Source organism: Delphinapterus leucas, chromosome 21 (genome assembly GCF_059928025.1).
Source record: "Delphinapterus leucas isolate spDelLeu-1000000601 "Yukka" chromosome 21, BTC_Dleu_Yukka2, whole genome shotgun sequence".
Classification (NCBI taxonomy): domain Eukaryota; kingdom Metazoa; phylum Chordata; class Mammalia; order Artiodactyla; family Monodontidae; genus Delphinapterus; species Delphinapterus leucas.
The window spans coordinates 6,329,379-6,353,098 of record NC_143149.1 but is presented as its reverse complement, the minus strand read 5'-3'; the positions used below and the strand labels follow the sequence as shown (position 1 = coordinate 6,353,098).

Below are 23,720 nucleotides of genomic sequence, written 5' to 3'. Positions count from 1 at the left end.
TGCCACCAGGGAAGCCCAGCAGTCAATTTTGATTGGAAGTTTTATCTCTACCACCTTCTACACTGTGTTAGAGAATGACTCCTGTGTATATGTGTGGCATGTGGTGTTTGCAGGGGATCTTATCTAATCTAATCTGGTTCTCTCATTCTCTAGCTGTGTGGACAGAAGTCCAGAGGGGATGTGATGTACGCAAGGGTGTAGGTGTCAGAAGTGGGATTCCTCCTATCCCGACGCCAATGACCAGCTTGATTAGCTGGTCTGTTGCTTTATCTCGCAGTGACTGTGGTCAGATGAAGAAACTTGTCTCGGTCTTCAGCCTTTCCCTCCAGCTGCTGTCCCTGTGGGTGGACTCAGACTTGGGGGTGGACGTGAGGCAGGGCTCCACAGCGGGCCTCGGGCTCACCTTCGGCCATGGCATCTGTGTGCCATCAGTGGCAGAATGGTTCTGGTCCCTCGTGGATTCCTGCTGAGCCCCATGCCCTGAGCCACCCAGGGCTCTGCCACTAGGATGGAAGCTTCTACCTGGGCCGGTGCCTAAGATCGGGCTGATGTTGGCCATGGTGGCGGGAAAGGGCTTGGTGGCCGGCAGAGGTGAGGCAGGCCGGGCAAGGCTGCCCTCCCCCAATCTCCTCCCAGAGAGGGACATCGTCAGAGTTGCCCTCCCACCGTCTTGGTGTGAGGACATGGCCCCTTCAGTGGTGGCACTGAAGTAGAGTGTGGAGCTCTCCTGTCCTTCCCCTCCACCCAGCCACCAACCTGCACCCCTCCCCTGCACCCCAGAAGCAGCGCCGTCTCCCTCCTTCGGGCTGCCCTCCTGCTGCATAGCTGACGGCTTCTGGGCAGGAGTTTTGTCATGATTATCGCTGGCAAAAGAGACGTAATTTGAAGTTTCGTCAGCCTCTGCTCTGGGGACAACTCGAAGCTCAGAGCCTTCCTCTGAGGTTAGGGGTTTGCGGGGTGACGATGGGGGCTCTTGCTGGGAGGATGGGGGCTTCCTCTCCTGGTTGCAGTGTTGGCTCAACCCCCATGGAGGGGAACAAAAGAAGCCAGGATTGTCTTCTCCAAAGACTGCGTTGATCTTTGACACATTTCCCGTTTTCAGGGCAAGTTTCACCAATAGCCAGTGGTGATGGTTGAGGAAAGAGGCCTCCCCAGCCATCCGGCTTTCCATCCCAGACTGTGGGGGACCCCACTGTGGGCTGGGGGGCTTCCCCAGGCTTGTTAGCACATCACTTTCCTCTTGGCAGGTCCCCAGGCTCTCCGGCCCCTCCCCAGCAGGCCCCGAGGCCCGGGGAGGAGAGTCTCCCTCTGCTTTATCACCCCCTGCAACGCCACAGAACTTCCTTACAAAGCCCTGCCAGATGTCTGTGGATTTAGGATGTAGCAGGCTGTAATAAATGACCAGCGAGACGCTGCCTGAAAAAGAAGAAAAAGAGTACAAGGTTATCTTCTTTGAAGTCCTGCGTCCTCGCTGTGGTTTGCAGAATTCCAGGTTCTGGAATTCTGAGTGGAGTCATACAACTTGGGATCCAAAACAGGACTCGTTGGAGCATCAGAACTGGATATTTGGGGGGAATTTAAGTCTTCTCCAGCTCCCATAAGCTGCAACTGTGTCTACACTTGAAAATCTAAGAACAAAGTCTAAGTCCTGTGGAGTCTATGGCTTCTTCCTTGAGGGATGCTCCAACTGAGTCCTCTAGATGTGTGTGTGAGAGAGAGAGAGACAGAGAGGTTTGGTAGAAATGATCATTTTACTCTCAGAAAACTGGGTCAGATACTCAGAACTCAACCATCTACTCACCGGTTGATGGATTCCAAAGCGAGGGGAGGGGGAGGTAAGGAATCATTTCAAAAACAAGACCCAAGCAGAGGTTAAACATACGCATCAAAAACCTCGTATCAAGGAATTTCCACGAACAGCAACAATACTTCCTTTGTGCATAAACATCTTAATCACATTGTTGTCAGGTTCATTTATTTTGATCAGAAGTGTTGGCTACGGCAATAATTCATTTAACAGAGCTTTCCAGTAATCCTCCCACGTTATTTCCAGCTTCCTGTTGTACTGGACCAAGCGCCTGGTTTCAGGGCGCTGGGTATAAACAGCATGAAACTTGACATAGGCGGGGAAGGAGGGGGGAGAGCATCAGAGGGGCCAGGAAATCGCAGCAAGGATGGAGCTAGAAGGAGCCTAACAGACGTCCCCTTGCATCCTCTCAGGGTACCTTTGGGGGAATGGAGACAGAATTCCTATGGGATGTGACCGAGTGTTGTTTCTGCAGGGGGCACGGCTCCGGCCGTTTCTATACGTTGTTCCAAGTTCTCACAGCCAGCGTGAGGGAGGTATTGTCACTCTCCTTCTACAGTGAGCCACCCGAGGCCAAGAAATGGGAGCTGACCCCCTTCCCCCCCATCCTGCAAGTCCCAGGTACATATGTTCAGCGAAGGTAGACTTTCCTTGAGGCAGCGTGTTTCACCGGGTTCCTGCTTGCAGCCCCAGGCTGGCATGCAGTAGGTACTCAATAAATGCTTATCAAGGGAGCTCAAGACGGCAGCGAGAGTTGCTGCTGTATAGCCTGTGCTCCGCTGACTATAATTCACGCCCCATGTTCCCACTGAGGACTCCCTCCAGCACCACAGGGGAATCAGTTCAGGCTGCCCCAGGAGCCCCACACATTTTAGGAATGGTGTCCGACATCTCTTTTCCAACTGGAGCGTGAAGCAGATTGGCCGGGGGGGACCTTTTTACGTCCACCCCCGCTGTGCTCACAGGACTCAGTGAGAACTGGAAAATCCGAATGAGTGGTTGGGTTGCCCAGCTTCACCGTCCCTTCATCCCAAGTGTCACGGTGCCCACGCCCCCAGGAAGGATGGCTCGAGCAGTGCTGGGAGCTGCCATGTGAGAGAGCCCGGCCGCTTCATGCCTGGGCACCCCGGGCACTTCCCTGCACCCTGGCGCCTGGCATAGATATTATTATTTTAAAAAGGACCAACCAGCTGTCCTACGATAGGCAAATGGTTGGCACAAGGAGCTTCATCCACACCACGGACCAGTCCTCAGCAACAAAGGAAGGGATATTGATACACACGAGGGCTCAGAAGAACTGCCGGGGAATGGCGCTCAGTGAACCAAACCAATGCCCAAAGCCACACATTGTACAATTCCAGTTGCATAACATCGTTGCAGTGACCAAATCATAGAAATGGAGGACAGGTTAGCGGTCACCGGGGCTTACAGAGGAGGTGGAGATAAGAGGAAGTGGATATGGTTTTAAAAGAGTAACAGAAGGGTCCTTATGGCCACGGAAGGGTTCTCTCTGCATGTTGAATGTGTCACGTCAACATCCTGGTTCTGATGTTCTGCTTGTAGTTTTGCGGGAAGCCACCACTGGGGGGACTGGGGAGGGATGCAGGGATCTCTCTGCGTTCTTTCTTTCCCCTCCCTCCCTCCCTGCTACCCTTCCTTTCTTCCTTCTTTCCTTCCTTCCTTCTATTCTTTACTCTCTCTTTCATGCACAATTTTGAAAATTTTCCCTGTTCTTTACTATAATACCTTCCATCCATCCTCCTAGATCCGACTCTCAAGTTATCTTCTCGGTGAATTATTTTCATGCATCTCCAGCCACATTAGCCATCCTTGCATCATTTCTCACTTTACACTCTTTAAAATGTTTTTTAAAAAACAGTTATCGATGTGGAGATCTCTGTATTATTTCTGAAAACTTCAGTCATCTCAAAGGTAAAAGTTTAATTTGAAAAAGAAGGGCTGACTTGGCCACCGGCATCTCTAACGAGCCTTGGTTCCTGACAACGGAGGGGGTCGAGTTTAAAGGCCACCTCTGGTTCGTGGCCCTCAAATACTTGTTTTATGGCCACGTTTATGAATCTGCTCCGTCCCTGGAAGAGTCATCTTCATGTCTCCAAACGCTGGAAGCTCCGGGGCGTTTCCTCTCCCTGGTCAGTTCTACCCCGTCGGGCCAGTCCAAGCCCCGGCTGCTGGCCAGTAAAAGGACCCTACTCCCCGCCACCCATCCTCCTGCGTCAGGGGTCAGGGCTGCCCGGTGGTGCCCCGACCCCCACGCGCTCCCCCCGGGACGTGGGTGGCCAGAGGCAAGGCCTTGGGGCGCGCGGGAGCTCGGGCCCCGAGTTGTTGCAAACAGCAGGAGAAGCCTCTGCCCTGGACCGTGTTTCAGAAGCGCAAGGACCCGCGTGGGACATTCGGGTGTTGTCCTGGAAGCTCTGGCAAAGGCTGCAGAATGAGGGCGCCGCCATCGCCGGGCCAGCGCGTGCTGGGGCAGGAGTGCGGGGAGGAGGCCGACAGCAGGGGTGCGTCTTCTGTTATTTTCCAAGTGCAGGAGAGGAGCTCACACCCGATCTGCTAATCCGGGTCAGCGTAGTGGGCACAGCGTGGACCTTGGAGCCGTTCCCTCATCACGAGACGTAACCGATCATCTTAAACCGCCAGGCCCTGTGGCTCTGCCACTCCCAGACCGCCTGACCTCGCGGCATCGCTTAACCTCGCCTTTGCCTCACCCCAGGCTGGGGGGAGCTCAGCCCCTCTCCTAGGGTTCTCGTCGAGACACCGCACGTGTGTAGAGCCAGGAAGGCCCCTGCTCTGCCCTCTCCGCACCCAGTGCCTCGATGCTGGGAAAAGAGCGGGAGCTTACGTCCTTGACCCCTGCCAGCGCACCAGAGAGGGTCCCACCCCCGAGGCAGCCCCTGCCTCACCAGCAGTTCCTCTGAGCACAGCCAAGCAAGGCAGACGGAGGCTGATCCGGTTTCTTGTGCCCCTATGGGAGTGGCCTTGCCGCCCGCAGGGCAGGGAGCTTCCCTGGTCTCCATCCAGCTGCTTCTGAGCACCGTTTCCTACCCTTGGAGGGCGCTTATTGTAAAGAAGCAAGTTGGGGTAGGGAGGGAGGGGCTAGGAAGGAGATGTGGGGTCTTACCGATCAGAAATCCAGACAAGACTCCGGCTACCGTCCACAGGCTGGTCCGCGACGCTCCCTGGAGAAAATCCGTGGCCAGCAGCACGAGGATGGTGTTCTCAAGCAGCATGACCTAGGGCACCAGAAGGAGAGTCAGCACGCTTGGTCTGGTGCAGGCGGCCTCGGGACGCTCCCATCCTGCGATCTGCCGCAGCTCCCTTCAGGGTTGGGGGCTCTGTCCTCGTGCCCACGGGGCCCTCCTGGAAGCAGGGTCAGGGTCGAGTGAGCCTCTCTAGCAGCGGGGTGTTCTCCCTGTTCTCAGTGCAGCTCATTAAAATGTCTGCAGAATCATAAACGCACAGGAAATGTAAGGGCACAGCTCCCGAGGCTTGGGGGATTCCCTTCGGTGAGTCAGGTGGGGCTGATAGCGACTTTTATTTCCTACTTTATATGCTCCGCATTCTCATGTTAAATTAACTGTGCGCACCTGTTGGCTTTACCACGCAATAATTAAAAGTATCTGCAGAGCTCACAGTGACACTGAATTCCAGTAAGCCATACTCAACACACTTTCGTAACAACTTCAGAATTTCTTTTTTGAATATTTACCTCTTTAAAGGTAAATCTGGCCCCTGGCCACCAGGTGGCAGCAGGGGAGGTACTCTTGCTGGCCGAACAGGGAGCCTTCCTCCCGGGCCTGAAATAAGGACAGCTCTTACAGAAGGCTCTCCGTATCTCCCGTCCAGGCGGGCTTATTAGCTAAGGTTTCCAAAGCTAATAATTTTAAATATAAATTAATATAAAAATATTTTAATATAAAATATATCAATATAATACAAAATATATTTCTTAAAATAAGTAAATAAACGGGACGTAATTCAAAGATGATGTATTTAAACACTGTGTAGGAGACATTTTTTAAAAACCCTGAATTGTCATACTATTATGCTAAAAGTCTTCCAAGGTTTGCCATAGCCATTCACTGGCATCATTTTAACTCTAGAAAGGTCAAATAAGGAGAGAATAAAAAATGATATTAGGGGCTGCTTAAAAATCCTAAGAATACCCACCTCCCCATCCTTAGGCTCTGGGCAGCTGTGTTTCAAGGGTCCAGCAGGTGTTATTTCGGTTCTAAACGGCACTGCCCAGCAGCCCAGCCTGCAGAACTTGGAGGTACTCTCTCTCCTCAAATCAACCACATCTCATCAGCTGTCTGGCCCTCTTAAGTTTGTATATGTCAAAACAAAACAAAACAAAAAAACTGGTAGTGCAGACTGTGGAAAAAAAAAAATCCATCTCCTTTTTCCCGTCCTTACTGTCATTTCACAGTTCTTAACTTGCTACTTCCTGTCAGAGTTCTACTGCAGTCTCTCTTCCCCACCATTGTCGGGGTGACCCATTTCACCTGCACATCAGGCCTTGTCATCCTCCCTAACACACCTGGAAACAGCCCCACCTCCACCCAGTGTCGAGTGTCCACTCCTTGACAACGCAGCGGTCCTCTTGGCAGTGTGTCCTGACTCTCTGGTCCAGGGTCACCTTCCTACAGGCTGCCCCCTAAAGGACTGTGACTGTTGATGTTATGTGTCTACTTGACGGGATCAAGGAATGCTCAGATGCTGGTAACACATTACTGCTGGGTGTGTCCGTGAGGATGGGAAGAGATTAGCATTTGAATCAGTAGTCTGAGTAAACATCACCTTCACCCATGCAGGTGGGCTCCATCCAATCTGTTGAGGGTCCCAATAGAACAAAAGAGAGGAAGAGGGAATTCTCCTTCTCTTCTTGAGCTAAGACATCCATCTTCTCCTGTCCTTGGACACCGACCTCCTGGTTCTTGGTCTTCTGGACTTGGACTAAATTACCACGGGCTTCCCTGGTTCTCCAGCTTGTGGATGGCAGACCGTGGGACTTCTCAGCTTCCATAATTGCATGAGCGAATTCCTATAACAAATCTGCTCTTACGCATCCATACACATCCCATTGGTTCTGTTTGTCTGGAGGACGCTAACAAATGCAATGACTTTCCACTGACAAAGACCCTCTTCTTGACCAAACGACTCAGACAGGCTCCCCTAAGCCCTCTTCTGGACGAGGCCTCAGCCTTGGCCTATAAAAACTGCAGACTCGTAGCGGAAACGATTTTGCCCACCTCTGCACATTAAGAGACCCGAAGCAACACTACCATAGTTTCTAACAGCTCAAGGCTGCACCCCTAGCACGATGACCCCAGCAGCAGTTAAGTCCCTGCTTAAGAAAGCTCAGGGCTGCCAGGAGAACTTACCGTTCATTCCAGCCAACATCTGGTCACAGGCAGATAGGCCCTGAACCTCCTCTTAGGGGGCGTTACCTCAGAAAGTCTGCGATTATAAATCCTTTCTCTGTCCCTTTGAAATGTACATCTTTTACCACCCAGAGCTGTCTTCTCCAGGACCTGAGGACCATCTCTCTGAAACCCACACATCCCAGGAGACGACTCTCCCAGCCTGTGAGCTCCTTGCTCTAAGGTGTGTGAACACTCTTCACGACAGAGACGGGAAGTGTGTTTCTCATCCCGAAAGCACCAACTAACACCCCAGATGGTGAGGTCGCACTGACCACACCCCTTCACTCCCTGACTCCGCTGGAGCACACGCTGTCCCACGCCATTCTCCCTTTAAAATATGCAGTCACCTCTGCACAAAATGAGGTCGGGGTCAGTCCACGCTGGACCCCTTTCCTTGTTGCGACTGACTTAATAGAATCTGTTTTCATCGCCGTCAACTGGCGTCCGGGTGTGTTTAACTCAGTACCGTCCACACTGGCTTTCCTATGGCCTCCCCGCACCCTGTGGCCTTCATTGTGCTTCTGCATCTTTGCCACTCCACACTTGAAACTTCCGTAGCGTCTAAGTTCTGTCTTTTCCTATTCAATCACTCTGAACTCAGTGGTCCGGTGACTAGGACAGCTGCAAAGAATTAAGCATTTGTTTCCCTTCCTTATGTAACAGTCCCCAGAACTCCTGGCACAAGGGGTGTGAACGTGACAAAAACAAAGAAAGAAAAGCAGCAACTGTGAAACATCTCCTTACGTAGTACTGCTTCTCAGGGCGCCCATGGGCATCGGCACGTGAACACCCTGCTCCGGCGAACGGACGATGGAGAAGTGACCCTCAAGTTTATTCACGGCGCATGGGGGCGGGGCCCTGCCACACACTCAGCCCTCACCCCCCGCAGTGAGATGGGCCTTGTTACTCCCGGTTTCCAGATGTGGAAACTGAGGCTTGGTGGGGCTCTGTGACTCGTTCAACATCACAGGTCCTCTTTGGTCTGTGGGCCCTGTGGTCTATGGGGTCACCAAGCTCTACGGTGCTCTCCTAAAACCAGGAGATGACCAACGCCGCCCACCTGCTGCTAGACAGGAGCTGCACCTCCGGGCTCTTCTCTTTGTTCCCCCCTCCATCCTAGAGCGCCTGCACCCCTGAAAGTCTCTTCAACTTTTTGTATCAGTAACAGCCACTATTTGCTGGTTATTTCAGCCCAAGGTGTTTATTATTTAATCTTCCCAGGGACCCTGAAAAGCAGGTAGGTCTTACATCACTGTCACAGGGACACCGAGAGGTGGGTGGCTATGTCCTGATGTGCTGATGAAAAAATAGGTCCAGAGAGTTTAAATTCTTGGCCACATCATTTGGTGACAGTTAATGGCACAGCCAGGGTCCCACGTAAGCCCGTCTGATTCCAGAGCCTGTGCTTCGAAGCCCTGGCTGGTCCTCTCTCCTTTGCCGTTTGCAATGCAGTTCAACTTCCCCCTTCTCATCAAAAGTGTCCCCGGTCATCCCAGTGGGAAGTGACACTCCTGTGGAATTCAGACGCTGCTTTCTCTGCCAGCATTTGTCCACATTCTGCCTCTTTTTAAAACTTGTTTGGGTAGAAGCTTATCTCCTCCATGGGACCAGAAGCGGCCTGCAGACAGGCATTACGTCATCTTTGTGTTTTTCACACTATCTAGGACCACAGCTGTAACTCAGTGACTGAGCTGACTAACAAGGGCATCGCATATATGACCCAGAATAGAACTGTGATCGTATTTATCAGACGGGCTGACGTAGAGAGTGGCTGAAAAACATTGCCAAAGGCGCCACAATCCTTGCCACAGTAACTACGTGGAAACGACTGGACGTCAGGTTGCTATTTTCAGAGCCCATCATCTCTGTTCAAGACTATAATGCCCTTTAGATTTTTTCCTAAAATTAAGCTATTCCTTCTTAATAGATATGTGTGCACAAGTGCACACACACACACACACACACACGCATGCACGCACACATTCTACGTATACAGGAAAAGCTGGGATTAAACAAAACCGTCATCGCCACTTGCCGTGTAGAACATGGCCATCCGGCTTCGGGAAGGGCTGTCCCAGAAGTTGAGGTAGCAGAGGATGTACACGGCACCCATGAGCAGGTTGAACAGCCTCCAGCGGCAGGTGCTGTCCACGATGTCACTCTGCTGAGCCACGAGCCAGAACGTCATCACCAGCCAGTGGGCACCTGCAGAGAGTGGCCTTGGAAGTCAGGGTCCTCGGGGTGGGGGGGGGGCTGAGGGAGGAGACGGGGAGGGGGTAGGGCAGGAACTCGGAAACCAGGGCTTGTAGCCCTCCTCTCTGTTCTGACTGCATCTGACTCGGCACCCAAGAAAACAAATGAAAACCCAGAAGAGATTCAAGGGTCACAGAAAACCCACACTTTTTATTTTTGCAAGTATTATCTCACTTGATCCTCATAAAGGGTAGCTGACCTAATTTGGGGATGAGCAAACAAAAACTAGCTTCAGTAACACTCACTAAATATTGCGTACTTAGGCCTTTTTAGTTCCAGAAAGTGTTTAAAGAGGCAGTGACAAAACTGATTGCTCACTGTTTTTTAATCCCTGCTCGAAGGGCTAAAACCCTCCACATCCAAAGGAAAGATCTGTATGCAGTCCAGCTGTGATATTTGTTCCTATAGTTTAGGAGGAATAATGTCATACTGGCGTTTGAACAGAAATTTTTTAAGAAAACGAATTAAAAAAAAGCTAATGTCTCTTTAGGAACACAATTTCTTTCATAGATGTCTGCTTTCTGCCAATAAATGTACCCGTGCTTGTTCTAGGCTCAAGTCTAAATATCTCTCAGTGCTTCTTGTTCCTTCTTGTAGAGGATGTTCCCTGATGACCGGAAGAGATTCCTCTCTGGGCAGAGCCACACAGGCCCCCTGCAGGCATCCTGCATCATCAGGCAGACTCCCTGTCATCACTGGTCAAACCAGGTGCGGCTAGACTGAGGGCTGAGGGGGGCTTTGGATTCAGTGGAGATGTCCTGTTTGAAACAGAGAAGACGGCTAAAACTCAGCATTTGAATAACATGGAGGGCTTTGGGAGGCTATGAGTAACAGCACAGTATGTACTGCACGTTTCTGTATTGCGACAGGGCACGTGGGACCCTGTGCCTCCCTCCTGTTTAAGTGTCAGTTTTACTAAGGATTTTCAGCCCATGATACAGAATGTGGAGCCCTCACAGCAGCTAAAGCTGCGCTCTGGGGCTGGCTGGTCCTGTGAGCGCTGGGCTCTCTGAGCTGCGGGCGCATTTCTCCAAAGAGACCCTGCATGCATTCCTCCTCTCCCTGGACACTCGTGGGCTGAATCTGTTCCTCCACATTCTTGAACTTGGGCTGGCCGAGACCGCTTTGCCAGGCAGAATGCAGCAGAAGCCATGCTGATCCAGTTCCGGGCCATTCCACCCCCTTTCTCTTGGAATGCTCAGCTGACATGTCCGAATCCAGATGACTTTGCCGAAGAGAAAGGGTGGAGGAGCCCTGGGTGCCAGACGTCTGTACAGCCAGCCCAGTGGAGCCTCCCTATGAATCCAGACACCTGCTAACCTACTGCGATGGTGCGAGGACGCCCTGCCCCAGGCAAGAAACCCCCAGCGGAGTCCAGTCAGCCCTCAGAACCGGGGCTATTGATCATGAATGGTTCTTTTTTTTTTGTGGTATGTGGGCCTCTCACTGTTGTGGCCTCTCCCGTTGCGGAGCACAGGCTCCGGACGCGCAGGCTCAGCGGCCATGGCTCACGGGCCCAGCCGCTCCGCGGCATGTGGGATCCTCCCGGACCAGGGCACGAACCCGTGTCCCCTGCATCGGCAGGCGGACTCTCACCCACTGCGCCACCAGGGAAGCCCTATTGATTTGTTTTTATAGACACATGCAAAGTACGATTAAGTAAAAGATTGAATAAGAAAGTCAAGTCTACTTCGGGTTTAGGTGAAAACTACATGGTGGTCTGCTACATTATCATCTGTAATTTTAGCAAATATTTTATAATTTAAAAACATTCAATAATTATAATAAATGAGTTATATTGTGCTCAATATAAGTGCTCGATAAATAGAAGGAACTATCACATTCTTATGTTAGAAAACCCAAAAACCCGTCTTTAGACTCTGGTAACAAAAAATGCACAACAATTTCTAAAACAAACGTGATGGTTTTATATATATATATATATATATATATATATTTTTTTTTTTTTTTTTTTTTTTTTTTTGCGGTTCGCGGGCCTCTCACTGTTGTGGCCTCTCCCGTTCTGGAGCACAGGCTCCGGACGCGCAGGCTCAGCGGCCATGGCTCACGGGCCCAGCCGCTCCGCGGCATGTGGGATCTTCCCAGACCGGGGCACGAACCCGCGTCCCCTGCATCGGCAGGCGGACTCTCAACCACTGCGCCACCAGGGAAGCCCCATGAATGGTTCTTGTAAGGCATTAAGTTCGGGGTGGTTTGTCAGGCCCCAATAGATAGTCGGAACGTACGCTCAGCTCACCTGCAACAACCAGAACCCAGACGCGGTAAACTTGGAAGAACAGAACCAGACTCAGAACGCGGGCTCCCACCATGCCCATCCTCCAGAGCAGCTGGCAGCCGAGGGCCGTCCACGGCATGGAGAGGTGACCCGGCTTCATGGCGCCCATGGCACGAGCATAGCACACCAGGGCCCAGGACAGCACAGGCCAGGAGCACAGCGCACTCATCCCTGGAAGCGAAGCGCACAGGACAACCTAGTATTTACAGGACGTTAACCCTTAACAAAATCTGACTTCTCAGAGGGCATCGTCACCCCCGTGCAAACGCACGTCTTTCTCCGCTCTGAAGAAATGAGGGCGTGCAGGAGAGCTTTCCTCTGCTTAACACATGGGCGCTTGCCCCCTCAGGTGGGCTGGGCTCTCCGTGTTCCCCCTTTAAGAAAAGCATCCCAGCCACTGCTCCTCCAGCACCTCTGGTTTATGACGAAGCAGCTCCTAACGGCTCTGAACGTGCTATTTCATCCCAAACGCACTTTGCCATTCAATCCACATAAAGGAGGTTCAATCAGAGAAATGAGACCAGGACATGCAATGGTTCCAGCCCATAGGAGAGAGCCTGCACCCTGGAGGGAGAGCCAGCAGAAGACGCACATTTGCTGGGGCCCGAGTTGCTCTGTTTCCATGGCTCTCGAGGTGTGAGGCTCAGACTGCACTGAGTTAATCCCGGGAGAAACAGACACACTGATTTCGCAAGAGGCAGCACGCAGTACCTTCCCAAGGTGCTTTCAGGGTCATCTGACTATTTCTGTCCCATGGACTGAGCCCCATGAAGGAAGCCGACCCCCGGGAACTCATCGCCCCAAACAAAAGCCAGTATTAACCATTCCCTTGGGCTGCCCTAATTCTCCCAAACAGGAAATCTTAGGTTGCCGGGTTTTGCTAAATAAGGGGTTTCCTTCTGTCCGCCTTGAGAAGTCGGACGGTCTGAGGTCAGTGGTAGGAGACACTCACCCGGCACGATACCAGTGAAGTCCGAGGCGAGAAAGACGTATGTTTGAAGCAGCAGGTGGGGCCCGACCTGCAGCAGGGCTTCCAGGAGGCGCAGGGCCGACAGGTCGGCCTCCTGCATCCGCAGCTGGCCCCAGGTGGAGGCCTCCCCTTCCTTCCGGAGAACAGGGGCCACGGCGTCCCAGTGCCTGAGGAAGAGGAGAGCCCAGGACTCAGAACCACACCGTGATAGCTTAAACAGGAACCCCCTTCTCTGGCTTATCGCGTAGAGACCGATAGCTTTCCAGGGGTTAACTGATCGCATCTACACCCCAAGTCCCTGAGCTCTGACTCCAGAGTGAAGGTGGCACGTCTGACCCAAGTGCTGCAGCAGGTGACCTTGCCCAGCAAGGCCCGGCCAGCGGAACACACTCTGGCCACATGTGGAAGGGGTGCTAGGCCGGGAGCCTGGACCACACAGGTTGGCTGTGGGCTCTCTCTGCGCCCTTCACAGTTTAGAGCTAACCCTGAACTACCTCCCTGGCCCCAGGGCCTCTCGGGAGGGGAATTAATCCACACCTGCTGGACAGCGGGAAGGGCGGGGCGCCATCGTGGGGTGTGCAGGACGGGCTGCCCTGGCTGCAGGGACACACATCCAGGAACGGGAGTCAGTGCAAGAGAAGAAAAAGGAGGAAATGCGCCTGTTTCATTCCACTTCCCCCAAAACCCACCCTAGAAACCTTTCTGATGCTTCCATCTTACGAAAGCCATCTGGAGGTGCCATGGGTCGCTGTCCTGCGCCCCCAGGAGGGTCGTGCACGTATAAAAAGGACAATGTTCCCCAGGCACGTGTGGGCTCTGGGGACTTCGGGTTTTCACAGCAGTTTCCCACTCACGCGCCCAGAAGCAGGAACACAGTGATCCCTACACCTGCCTGCAGCAGGGGCTGGCATGCCTGCCAAGTCCACGTGCAATTGCGAACTTCTGTCCTGTCCAAGTTCAGAAAAACTAGGAATCGTTTTAATTTACCGACTCCTGAAAGAGAGCTGAGTGCGCCTTTCAAGTTACCCCGAACGCCCCCACCTCTGATCTCCGGCCAACATTTCTACGGCCAGAGCAGAAGGGGGTCCTCTTTGAAATGGCTTTGTTCAGGGTACACAGGGCCCAGGAAAGACACTTAAGAAAGACAGCTTTCCTCTTTCATGATTTGGATACTGGAGTGAACTGATTTCTTACTGAGTCTTTGAAGCCGTTATCTCTGACCCAAATATAATGTTAAGAAAAAGCACATGGGGCTTCCCTGGTGGCGCAGTGGTTAAGAATCCACCTGCCAAGGCAGGGGACACGGGTTCGAGCCCTGGTCCCAGAGGATCCCATATGCCGCGGAGCAGCTAAGCCCGTGTGTCACAACTACTGAGCCTGAGCTCTAGAGCCCACGAGCCACAACTACTGAGCCCGTGCGCCACAACTACTGAGCCTGAGCTCTAGAGCCTGTGAGCCACAACTACTGAAGCCTGCGCACCTAGAGCCCGTGCTCTGCAACAAGAGAAGCCACCGCAATGAGAAGACCGCGCACCGCAACGAAGAGTAGCCCCCGCTCGCCGCAACTAGAGAAAGCCTGCGTGCAGCAACGAAGACCAAACGCAGCCAAAAATAAATAAATTTATTTTTTAAAAAAAAGCATATGAAGCTGAATACGGTAGCTTCCCTTTCAGTCCTGAATCCTCCATTCTGGGGACGTGCCAATCTCCCTTCCTACCCTCCCAGCCGCCTCCATTCATTCCATGTGCATCCTTATTGGGCTGCTCCCACCTGCTGGAGACTGCAGAGGGTGCAAACGAAATTGAAGACCTTCTCCGGAAGCCCAAGATTCAGTTGTGGAAAGCAAGCCATACACACGCGAAAAGTTTTAAGCAGGAAGAAAGACGTGTGAAAACGAGAGGGGCGGAAGGGGTCCCGGGGAGAGAGGAAAACATATTCAGGGAAAGGAGGGACGGGCATACTCAGGACAGGGACAAAGCCTGAGGGAGCACGGTGGCACCAGCGGGGCAGGAGAAGGGCCACTGAAACGGCGGTCCATCCTGGGGCAGCAGAAGCCTCTTCTAGCCCAGCTGAGGAGTTGGGTGTCCCTCCTGGACCAGTGGGAAATGGAGAACCAGTGGGAATGCGATCCACCTGGTTTTCGGAATCGCGTTTCTGGAACCTGCTGCGGGGGGGGGGACTCAGGCTGAGATCATTGGTTAGGGGGCTTCGGGGGGCCCAGGTGAAAGCGGAGGTACGGGGCGGTGAGTGGGAGGAGGAGGGCGGAGGTGGGAATGGATGCTCTCCTTCCAGGTACTCACCAGCTCCCGCCCGGATTTCTGGCCGCCTGCCTGGCCCTTGGACTCTCCCTTCTCAGTTCCTTTCCTGTGCCGTCTCTAAGGGCCTTATCTGACCAGCTTACTCCTTTACTTAAACCTTTCCAGTGGCTCTCAAACCCCTTACCTGGTGGACAAGCTCCTTCATGGTCCAGCCCAGTCTGTCTCCGTCCACATTGCTCTCGTCCAGAAAATCCTTACCCCGCACTCACAGCAAAACAGACTTCTAGTTTTCCAAAACCACCACTTCCAGCAGTTCCTTCTGCAGCAGATTTGCTGTTGCCTGGGTCCGAAGTGCCTCCCCTTCCCACGTGCTTCCAAGTCCACCTCATTCTTCAGCCCTCCCACGACGGCTCCTGTGTCCGGATGGCGGTTCCAGACGTGAGCACCATCAGAGTCACCAGGTGGGCTGTTGAAAGACAGGTTGCCCGGCCCCAGGCCTAGAATTTCTGATTAAACAGACGCGTTTGGAGAATTATGAGGAGTTTGCCGTGATGCCATGTGGGTCCCGGTGAAGCTCGAGAATTTGCATTTTTAACGAGTTTCGGGTGATGAAGACGTCTCTGGTCCAGAGATGCACCGTGGCAAACCCTGGGGCTCCCAGCATCCTGTGAACATCTCTCTCTTCTTCTAATTCACTGTTCCAGCTTTGTTCACAATTTGGCCTCAGACTGTGCCTTAATCACGTGTCTCCAGTCCCTTTGGTCACACAAGGTTAGTAAACATGAACGAATAAATACCGAGCGTATTGAGCTGTGTTGATGATGGTCTAAGATTTCTCGTTGCACTAAGGACAACATGCACTAAAAATTGATGTCTGTTAACACGTTTAATTATACTAACTTGGTCTTTGGAATGATGTCTCTCAGCAAGCTCCACTGAACAGCTTAAATAAAAAACCAAACGTATCCGCTTCCCCCGGAATAGTCTATCGTAGCCCCACAAGGTGAAGAATTAGTGATGCTCCTCTCCATCTTAACACTTTATGGTGACGTGAAAGCTGAGACAGTGAACGGTGGAGGTTTCCGCTAGGACTGTACATTTTTTTCAACTTTTAAAAATTGCGGTAAAATGCACATAACATAAAGCGTACCATCTTTACCGTTTTATGAGTACAGTTCAGTGACGTTAATAATTTAAATTTCATAATTGAATAGATTATTGACAATTTGCAATAATTCATAACGGTGTGCAACCATCACCACCATCGTCCTCTGTGACTCTTTTCATCTTGTAAAACTGAAACTCTGTCCCCATTAAACAATAAGTCCCCGTTCCCTCCTCCCCCGGCCCCTGGCACCCCCATCCTACTTTCTGTCTCTATGAACTTGACTCTATGAACTTGACTACTCTAGGTGCCGCATGTAAGTGGAATTATGTATTTGTCTTATTGCATGGCTTACTGCATCATGTCCTCCAGAGTCATCCACGTTGTAGCATATTACAGAATTTCATTCCTTTTTTCCGTTGTATGTACAGACCACATTTTGCTTACCCATCATCTGTTAATAGACATGTGGTTTGTTTCATGTTTTGGCTACTGTGAGTAATGCTGCCAGGAACATGGGTGTACAAAGACCTCTTCCAGACCCTGCTTTCAACTTGTTTGGATATATACCCAGAAGTGGAATTGCTGGATTATATGGTACTTCTATGTTTAATTTTGTGAGGAACTACTATTCTGTTTTCCACAGTGGCTGCACCATTTTACATTTCCACCGTCAGTGTGCAAGGGTTCCAATTTCTCCACATCCTTGCCAACACTTGTTTCCTGGGGTTTTTTTTTTTAAACAGATTGATGTTGAATAGAACTTTTGTTGTTGTTGTTGTTATCTGGAACTTAGATTATGCAATCATTCCAGTACCTATTTAATTAATTTATTTATTTTTGCTGTGTTGGGTCTTCGTTTCTGCGCGAGGTCTTTCTCCAGTTGTGGCAAGCGGGGGGCCACTCCTCATCGCGGTGCGCGGGCCTCTCACCATTGCGGCCTCTCCCGTTGCGGAGCACAGGCTCCAGACGCGCAGGCTCAGCAGTTGTGGCTCACGGGCCTAGTTGCTCCGCGGCACGTGGGATCCTCCCAGACCAGGGCTCGAACCCGTGTCTCCTACATTAGCAGGCAGATTCTCAACCAGTGCGCCACCAGGGAAGCCCTGTGGTTTATTTTTTTTGGTTTTTTTAAAAAATTTATTTATTTTTGGCTGTGTTGGGTCTTCGTTGCTGCCCAGGGGCTTTCTCTAGTTGCTGCGAGCGGGGGCTGCTCTTCCTTGTGGTGCACGGGCTTCTCATTACAGTGGCTTCTCTTGTTGCGGAGCACGGGCTCTAGGCGTGTGGGCTCAGTAGTTGTGGCTCGTGGGCTCAGTAGTTGTGGCTCGTGGGCTCAGTAGTTGTGGCTCGCGGGCTCGAGAGCGCAGGCTCAGTAGTAGTGGCGCACGGGCTTAGTTGCACCACAGTATGTGGGATCTTCCCGGACCAGGGATCGAACCCCTGTCCCCTGCATTGGCAGGCGGATTCTCAACCACTGCGCCACCAGGGAAGCCCTACGTTTATGTTTTTAGTCCTTGCCTTTTTAACAAGCCACTTCATGAGGTTTGCGTTTAATTGGTTTTTTGTTGTCAGTAGATTCTTCTGCATCGCGTTACGACCCCTCTCTAAATGCTGTTTGTATAGGGCTGTGCAAACAGAACTGTTTTGGCTCCTCCTACAGGTGCTTTCGCTGAACTGCAGTTTTCTGAGCGGCTTCTTTGCTGGCCCTGACTGGGAATCAGTCTTGCGAAGTTCCGTGTGGATGTGCTGAAAGACACTCCATTACCCAGTGTCTTCTTTGTGAAAGCCCAATAAGCTGGTTGCAGGATAAGGAATAGATTTCTTGTTTTCTACTTTAACTTTCAAAGTTTTCTTCTAAGGAAGTAGATTTCCATTTGTTTGGTTTATTTTCTATCGCAGAAGCATTGCAAAACCATGTAGCTTCTTATGCTTGTTACAAAACTGAGAGACAAATCTGTGGTTCACCGTAAGCAAGAGTGCATTCTGGCGTTACCTTCTTTTCCGACATTCCCTTCCGTTTCCTGACTTTTTTCACTTCTTTTCTTTTTTCGTGCCTTTTTTTTTTTTTGTCCTTTTAAATCATACATATATATTTTTAGTCACCTTAACTTTTTTTTTTTTTTTTTTTTTGGCCGCACAGAGCAGCATATGGAATCTTAGTTCCCTGACCAGGGATCGAACCTGTGTCTCCTGCAGTGGGAGCGCAGTCTTAAACACTGGACTGCCAGGGAAGTCCCACTAACTTCTGTTTTTAAATAAGAAGAGATATAGATGACTAGTTGTTTTTCCTAATTTCTAATTTTCCTGTCTCTCTTCATTTACCCATTTTAGTTTTTAAAAAAAATATATTTAGTATTCATGGCATCATCTGAGAAACTTGGGGAAGATGAGCGGGGGTCAGTGTTGGACACCAGCATGGAAGTGGATACATGTGAGCCTGACGCTGCCCCATCCCTGAAGAAGGCACTGGATCAAATGGGACCAAGGGTCCCCCCGGAGCCCCAGAAGACAGATCTATCTGACAGTTATACAGGAGGCTTCTCTCAAGTGACCGGCCCTGACTTCAATCTTCTTTTGAGCTATGACATGTTCCCTTAGGGGAGAGTTGATTCATTTTTTTTCAATAGGTGCTCTGTCCCTGAGGTCGCAAACTTGATGACTATAACGTACCACGTGGTCCCTGGAAGGACCGGAGCCCTTAATGGTTTTCATACCAAGTTGGGCAGACAGAAGGGTCAGCGCATGTGGGTAGCGCCCAGTACAGGCTCCGATCCTCCGAGTCCAACAGGAAAGCCAGCTCTGCTCTCCTCCCACTGGTCGGAGTCCTATCGTTTCAGAGGAACCACATGGCTTGAACACAAAGGCTCAGCTTTAGGCAAAACTGCTGTAGCTGAAAACGCTTCTGGTGCCTTTAGAGATGTAGGGTCCCAGCTCCGAGGGGCCAGGAGAAATTCGGGTGGTTGGGTGATGTCTTTATCAGAAGTACCCTCTGTCTCCAAGCCCTCTGTCTCAGACGCAGCTGGGAAATCAGAAAACTCGCTTCAGCGCCTCCAAAGAAAGCCTTGGGCATGGCTTGAAGGCATAAACCAGGACAGCCAGCAGCGCAGCCCGAGATCTGAGACTTGGCCGTGACTCCTGAGAGTCTTTCTATCTTCAGCGTCTACAAGTTCATGTGCTCTTGAGCCGGAGGCCGTCACCGATCTGATCTCCCAATTTTCTCCCTTTTAAAATTCCTGGCAACTCTATGGGATTATGAGGCAGCTGAGAGCTGAAATTTGCCCCAGTGTAAGCTCACTGCCGCATCTCTCCTGACCCTCCGGGAATCCAGGTATCCCAGGGAAAACAACACCTTACCTGCTGCACTGGTGGGCCAAAGCCGAGCCTGCTGAACACTAGGCCTGCCCAGGATGCCTTTTTATGGAAAAATGTGGCCCTGGCACCCAAATGGCTTCTTCTTGCAATAAAAGCTTAATGCAAATGTTACCAGGCCGACCCCACTGCTGCTTCTGCTTAAATCTGTGTCACCCTCCTGGAGTGAGGGAGTAGGTGTTTACATGGACCAGCCCTAACTGAGTCACTTTCCATGGCTCTAAAGGCGAGACCAACTGAATTAAACACGAGCACATAGGATTTGGCCCAAGTCAAGAAAAACTTTTGAAGGGTCACGGCTCCTTCCGGTAGGAGCCCCTTGAGGATGCTCAAGGAAGTGAGGTGACCAATATCAGAGCAAATGTTCAAAGAGGTGGCTTCCAACGTTCTCCCAAGCCTGCACTTTTGTGACCCTAAGGATGGAATACGTATGCGCAGAAGAACCCTCCTATCGCACGTGTGAAATCACGTTTCAGGGTTGAAAGGGGCTGCCTTACCGCTTCCACACGCCAAGCTGGAGGAGGTGTAGCACCACCAACGAGCAGTGACTTTGATGTCCATCTTCTCGGAACCAAAGGTAGCTCAGGCCCTGGACCAAGAAGCCAGGTAGTAGCACAGAAAGAGCCAGCCACCCCCAGAGGAGCCGGCCTGTGGTGAAGTAGTAAACCACGGTGCAGAGGCCTGGGGACCAGAGGAAGAACCAGAGGGTTAGTGGAAGGCAGGAGGGAGGGACCAGCAAACGCTGTGTCCCTACAGCCAGCAGTGCTGCCTGCTACACCTAGCCTGGAGTGGGCAGAGCCCGCGGGCAGTCTAGACCGGAATGAGGTCGAATGAAAGGGCCAGAGCTTCCCAAAGGATCCCAAAGGCCCAGACACCATGGCTGTACAAAGGGGCTGTTGGATCGCATAGGACAGCGTGCAAAAAAACCCACAAACACCTGGCACTTAGTATGGGCTCAAAAATGTAAAATCTCCTCTCTGGGGGCGGCTTCATTTATTTTATTTTTGAGGGTTGTAGGATAGGGTCAGAGAATGGAAAGAGCTTGATAAATCTAGGTTAGGATCTGCCCTCCCTGATGAATGACAATAGACGTGGGTGCTTACCTCTGTCCAGTACTAGCAGGTGCTCGGGACTCACAGTAATTGTTTTACAGGACTATCGCTTGGGTTTCCCACTGTTAGAGTTTAACATGGATTTATGGGCACGTAAAGCTGTGAACTGCAGCGGTAAGAGAGCGCTGCCCCAGGTACAGACAGGAACCCTGCAGTTTCCCCGAGAAGCCAGGGCTTGGGCAGCCATTCCTTGGTGCCCAGGCTCTGTCTCTTGCTCTAATCACCCGGCACACAAGGCAAACCAGGAGCCCCAGGCACCAGAAGCCTCTGGGGGAGTCACCGCCCTGCCCAGTCTGAGGAACGCTGAGGCCCAGGCGTTCCTAGCTGGGAGGGAAGGAGGACCCCACGTCCGCGGGGCCACCTGGGGTGGGTGCTGAGACCCGGAGTCCTGTCTCATCTTAGCCCTGCTCAGTGGCGGCGCTGGATCCCGGAGCTCTGGAGCCGATCTCAACGTGGGACCTCCTCTGGGCGCCTCTGAAACCTCATGGCGGGGACGACCCCGGGGGGCCTTCGTGGACCGCGGTTCAAACAAGGGACCCGCCGACGCGGCGCGGGGGCAACTCCCTCCCAGGAAAAAGTGCAGAGCCAGAGCCCGCCGGGGTCCCCAAGTGCCTGCGAGCTGGGGAGTGGCGAGGAACGCTGGGGGGTCTGGATGCTGAAGCCCCGTGAATTCCACTCCCCCCACCCCTCCCCCCATCTGCGGGGGCCCCGCGAGGAAGAAGCGGCTGCAGGGAGCCGGGCGGCAGCGGGCGGAGGCCTCCGCTCCGGCACCGAAGGAGTTACAAGTTCAAACTGGAAAGGCGCTGAACCGCCCCGCCCTCTGGCCCCGCCTCTGCCGGCGGACCGCGCTCCCTACGCGACCACCGCGTCCCGCGCCCGCCGCCTCCGGTCCAGCTGTAGACGGCCCTCCCTCCAGAGCTCCGCGGAAGCCGAGCCCAGTCCCACCACAACCTGGCCCCAAGCGGCTTCCCCCGCCGCCCAGACCCCCAGGCCGGCCGGATAGTGGGGAGAGCAGGGCGCCCCCAGGCCCGCGTGCAGCGCCTCGGGCACCTGCGGCACTTTGCCTGGAGGCCTCTCTGGAGGGAAGGGGGGGGGCCACGTGTGCCGCGACTCCTGCAGAGGATCATGCACCCGCTGGAGGGGGAGGGGGGAGGATCGTGCACCCGCCGCGGAGGGGCCTCAGATACAAGGGGACCATGCATGCAAGGGGGAGGGGGGAGGATCGTGCACCCGCCGCGGAGGGGCCTCAGATACAAGGGGACCATGCATGCAAGGGGGAGGGGGAAGGATCGTGCACCCGCCGCGGAGTGGCCTCAGATACACGGGGACCACGCATGCAAGGGGGAGGGGGCGGAGGGGGTGCGGCATTCATCCTCGGGGGCAATCACGCATCCCCGGGAGGGTCGTGCATTCGCGGGGATCTACCAGGGACTGGGCGGGTGGGGTGCCACCGTGCGTGCACTGGCGCTCAGTGCTGGGCGCAGGCGGGGAGAGGCCGTCGCCGTGGCCGGGGTGGCGTGTGGGTCCCCGGGCGTCAGGATGGGTGGGAGGGGTGAGCGTGGCCTGCCCGGCACTCACGCGCGCTCTGCTCGGCCGCCAGCAGCAGGGCGGAGAGGCCCAGGACCCCCGCGTGCATCCTCTGCGCCCGCCGCGCCGCTGGCCTGCCTGCCGGGCCCCCGCCCCTTCCCCTCCGGCCGCCCCGAATCGGGGAGGGTTCCGGCCGGAGACCCGACTGCAGGATGCATTTCGGCTGAGCCTTTAGGCGCAGTGTCTCGTCCTGGGTTTTCCCGAGTAGCTAGACGGGTCGGAGGGAGGCAGGGAGGGGGGCAGAGTTGTCTGCTTCCTAAGCAGGGAAAGTACAGATTACACCCGGCCTCTAGATGTGTGCAAAAGCAGTTCCTCTGCCGTCCCCCAACCTTATAACGGGCCCTGGAAAAGTACTACGTGAACCTTAGGACCGCAGGTCGGTGGTCAGCAGGAAGTTAAATTGGCCACCGCCTCCGGAGCCGCTGAAAGGCAGTCTGGTCAACCACTAGGCAGAGAGCACATGTAGGTCTATGGAAGGAGTTGAGTTAGAACCGTTCATTAGTCTTTTCAAAATCTTAGAGAGCATGTAAACTGATATCTTCTGTATCTCACTCTCAACTCCATCCCAATCTCTGTCCTCACAAAAGGTTTTTTTCCACCTGGGCTTCAGGGTTAATCAAGATTCCCATGCACAAGAAGTAAACCTGCCCACTGGAAAACCTTCTTCCAGAACATACATCTATCTATCTATCTATCTATCTATCTATCTATCTATCTATCTATCCATCCACCTATCTAACTATGGTGTAAAGGAGAAGTGGTATTTAGTCATGGTGATGCTGAGATGAAGTTGAGATCTTTAACTTTTAAAGCAGACAATTATCCAAACTATTCCTCCTTTTGATTTGGGGGGAGTTTTCCACCTCCATCAAGGATTTGCCACGTCCAAACCACCTTGCTGCGCTGATCCCACTAGTTTAATGAGATGGAGTACCCCCTCCTTCCCTACAAAAGCCCTGCAGGAGAAAGAGCCACAGTTGAAGAACTTACATCTTGAAGGAAAATATATAGAGTTGGGTGACCCTATAAATCAAGTGAAGCTACAAAACTCATGATTATTTTTCATTTACCAAAGTAAAACCTCAAAGTCAGACATCTTTGGCTCTTCCCTGCATTTTCGATGTGATTCTTACAAAATGCTTTATTTCATTGAAGGTAATGTTGATTTATCCTAAGAGGCTTCCTTCCCTCCCTTCCCCACGACCAATTTTCCACTCACTTTTCAATGCATTTCTGGTTTTCTGGTCAGAACTTTGAATTCTGATCTTCTACGTCTCTCCCCATTTCAGAGTCCCAGTTCTGTGATACAGATGATCAAACCCTCTGTAAACCTTTTGAGTCTCTTCCCTCTATATCAATACCAGGAAGCAGGTTTAAGGTCTGGGTTTCCATACCTTCAGGTTCATACCTCATTGTTAAGAGGCCGACTCCCTCTGGTGTACTACAGCCTCCATTTTTACTGACTTCCAGTCCCCAGACCCTCTTCTCCTGGTTGTCCTGCAAAGAGAGTACATCGTAATGT

At 52.5% G+C, this 23,720-nt stretch overlaps 1 protein-coding gene across 1 annotated transcript; it reads right to left on the bottom strand.

The window, feature by feature from the left end:
- Nucleotides 1-285: 285 nt before the first annotated feature.
- Nucleotides 286-22,342, bottom strand: XKR5 (XK related 5). The gene is made up of 7 exons (XM_022570834.2): nt 22,190-22,342; nt 19,997-20,180; nt 12,753-12,937; nt 11,762-11,971; nt 9,287-9,456; nt 4,947-5,058; nt 286-1,416 (listed from the first exon to the last, which is right to left on the bottom strand). Exons 1-7 carry the CDS (start codon nt 22,245-22,247, stop codon nt 287-289), a joined length of 2,049 nt encoding a protein of 682 aa, XP_022426542.1. The 5' UTR covers nt 22,248-22,342; the 3' UTR covers nt 286.
- Between the last annotated feature and the right edge of the window lie 1,378 nt (nt 22,343-23,720).

Bases quoted from the DNA above. Each gene is read 5' to 3' on its own strand.
- XKR5 (XM_022570834.2), bottom strand. From the start codon at position 22,247: ATGCACGCGGGGGTCCTGGGCCTCTCCGCCCTGCTGCTGGCGGCCGAG. The intron at 9,457-11,761 runs GTGAGCTGAGCG...CACTCTCTGCAG, and splicing joins CTGGGTTCTGGTTGTTGCAG to GTGCCCACTGGCTGGTGATG. The intron at 1,417-4,946 runs GTAAGACCCCAC...CTTCTTTTTCAG, and splicing joins CTTGTCTGGATTTCTGATCG to GCAGCGTCTCGCTGGTCATT.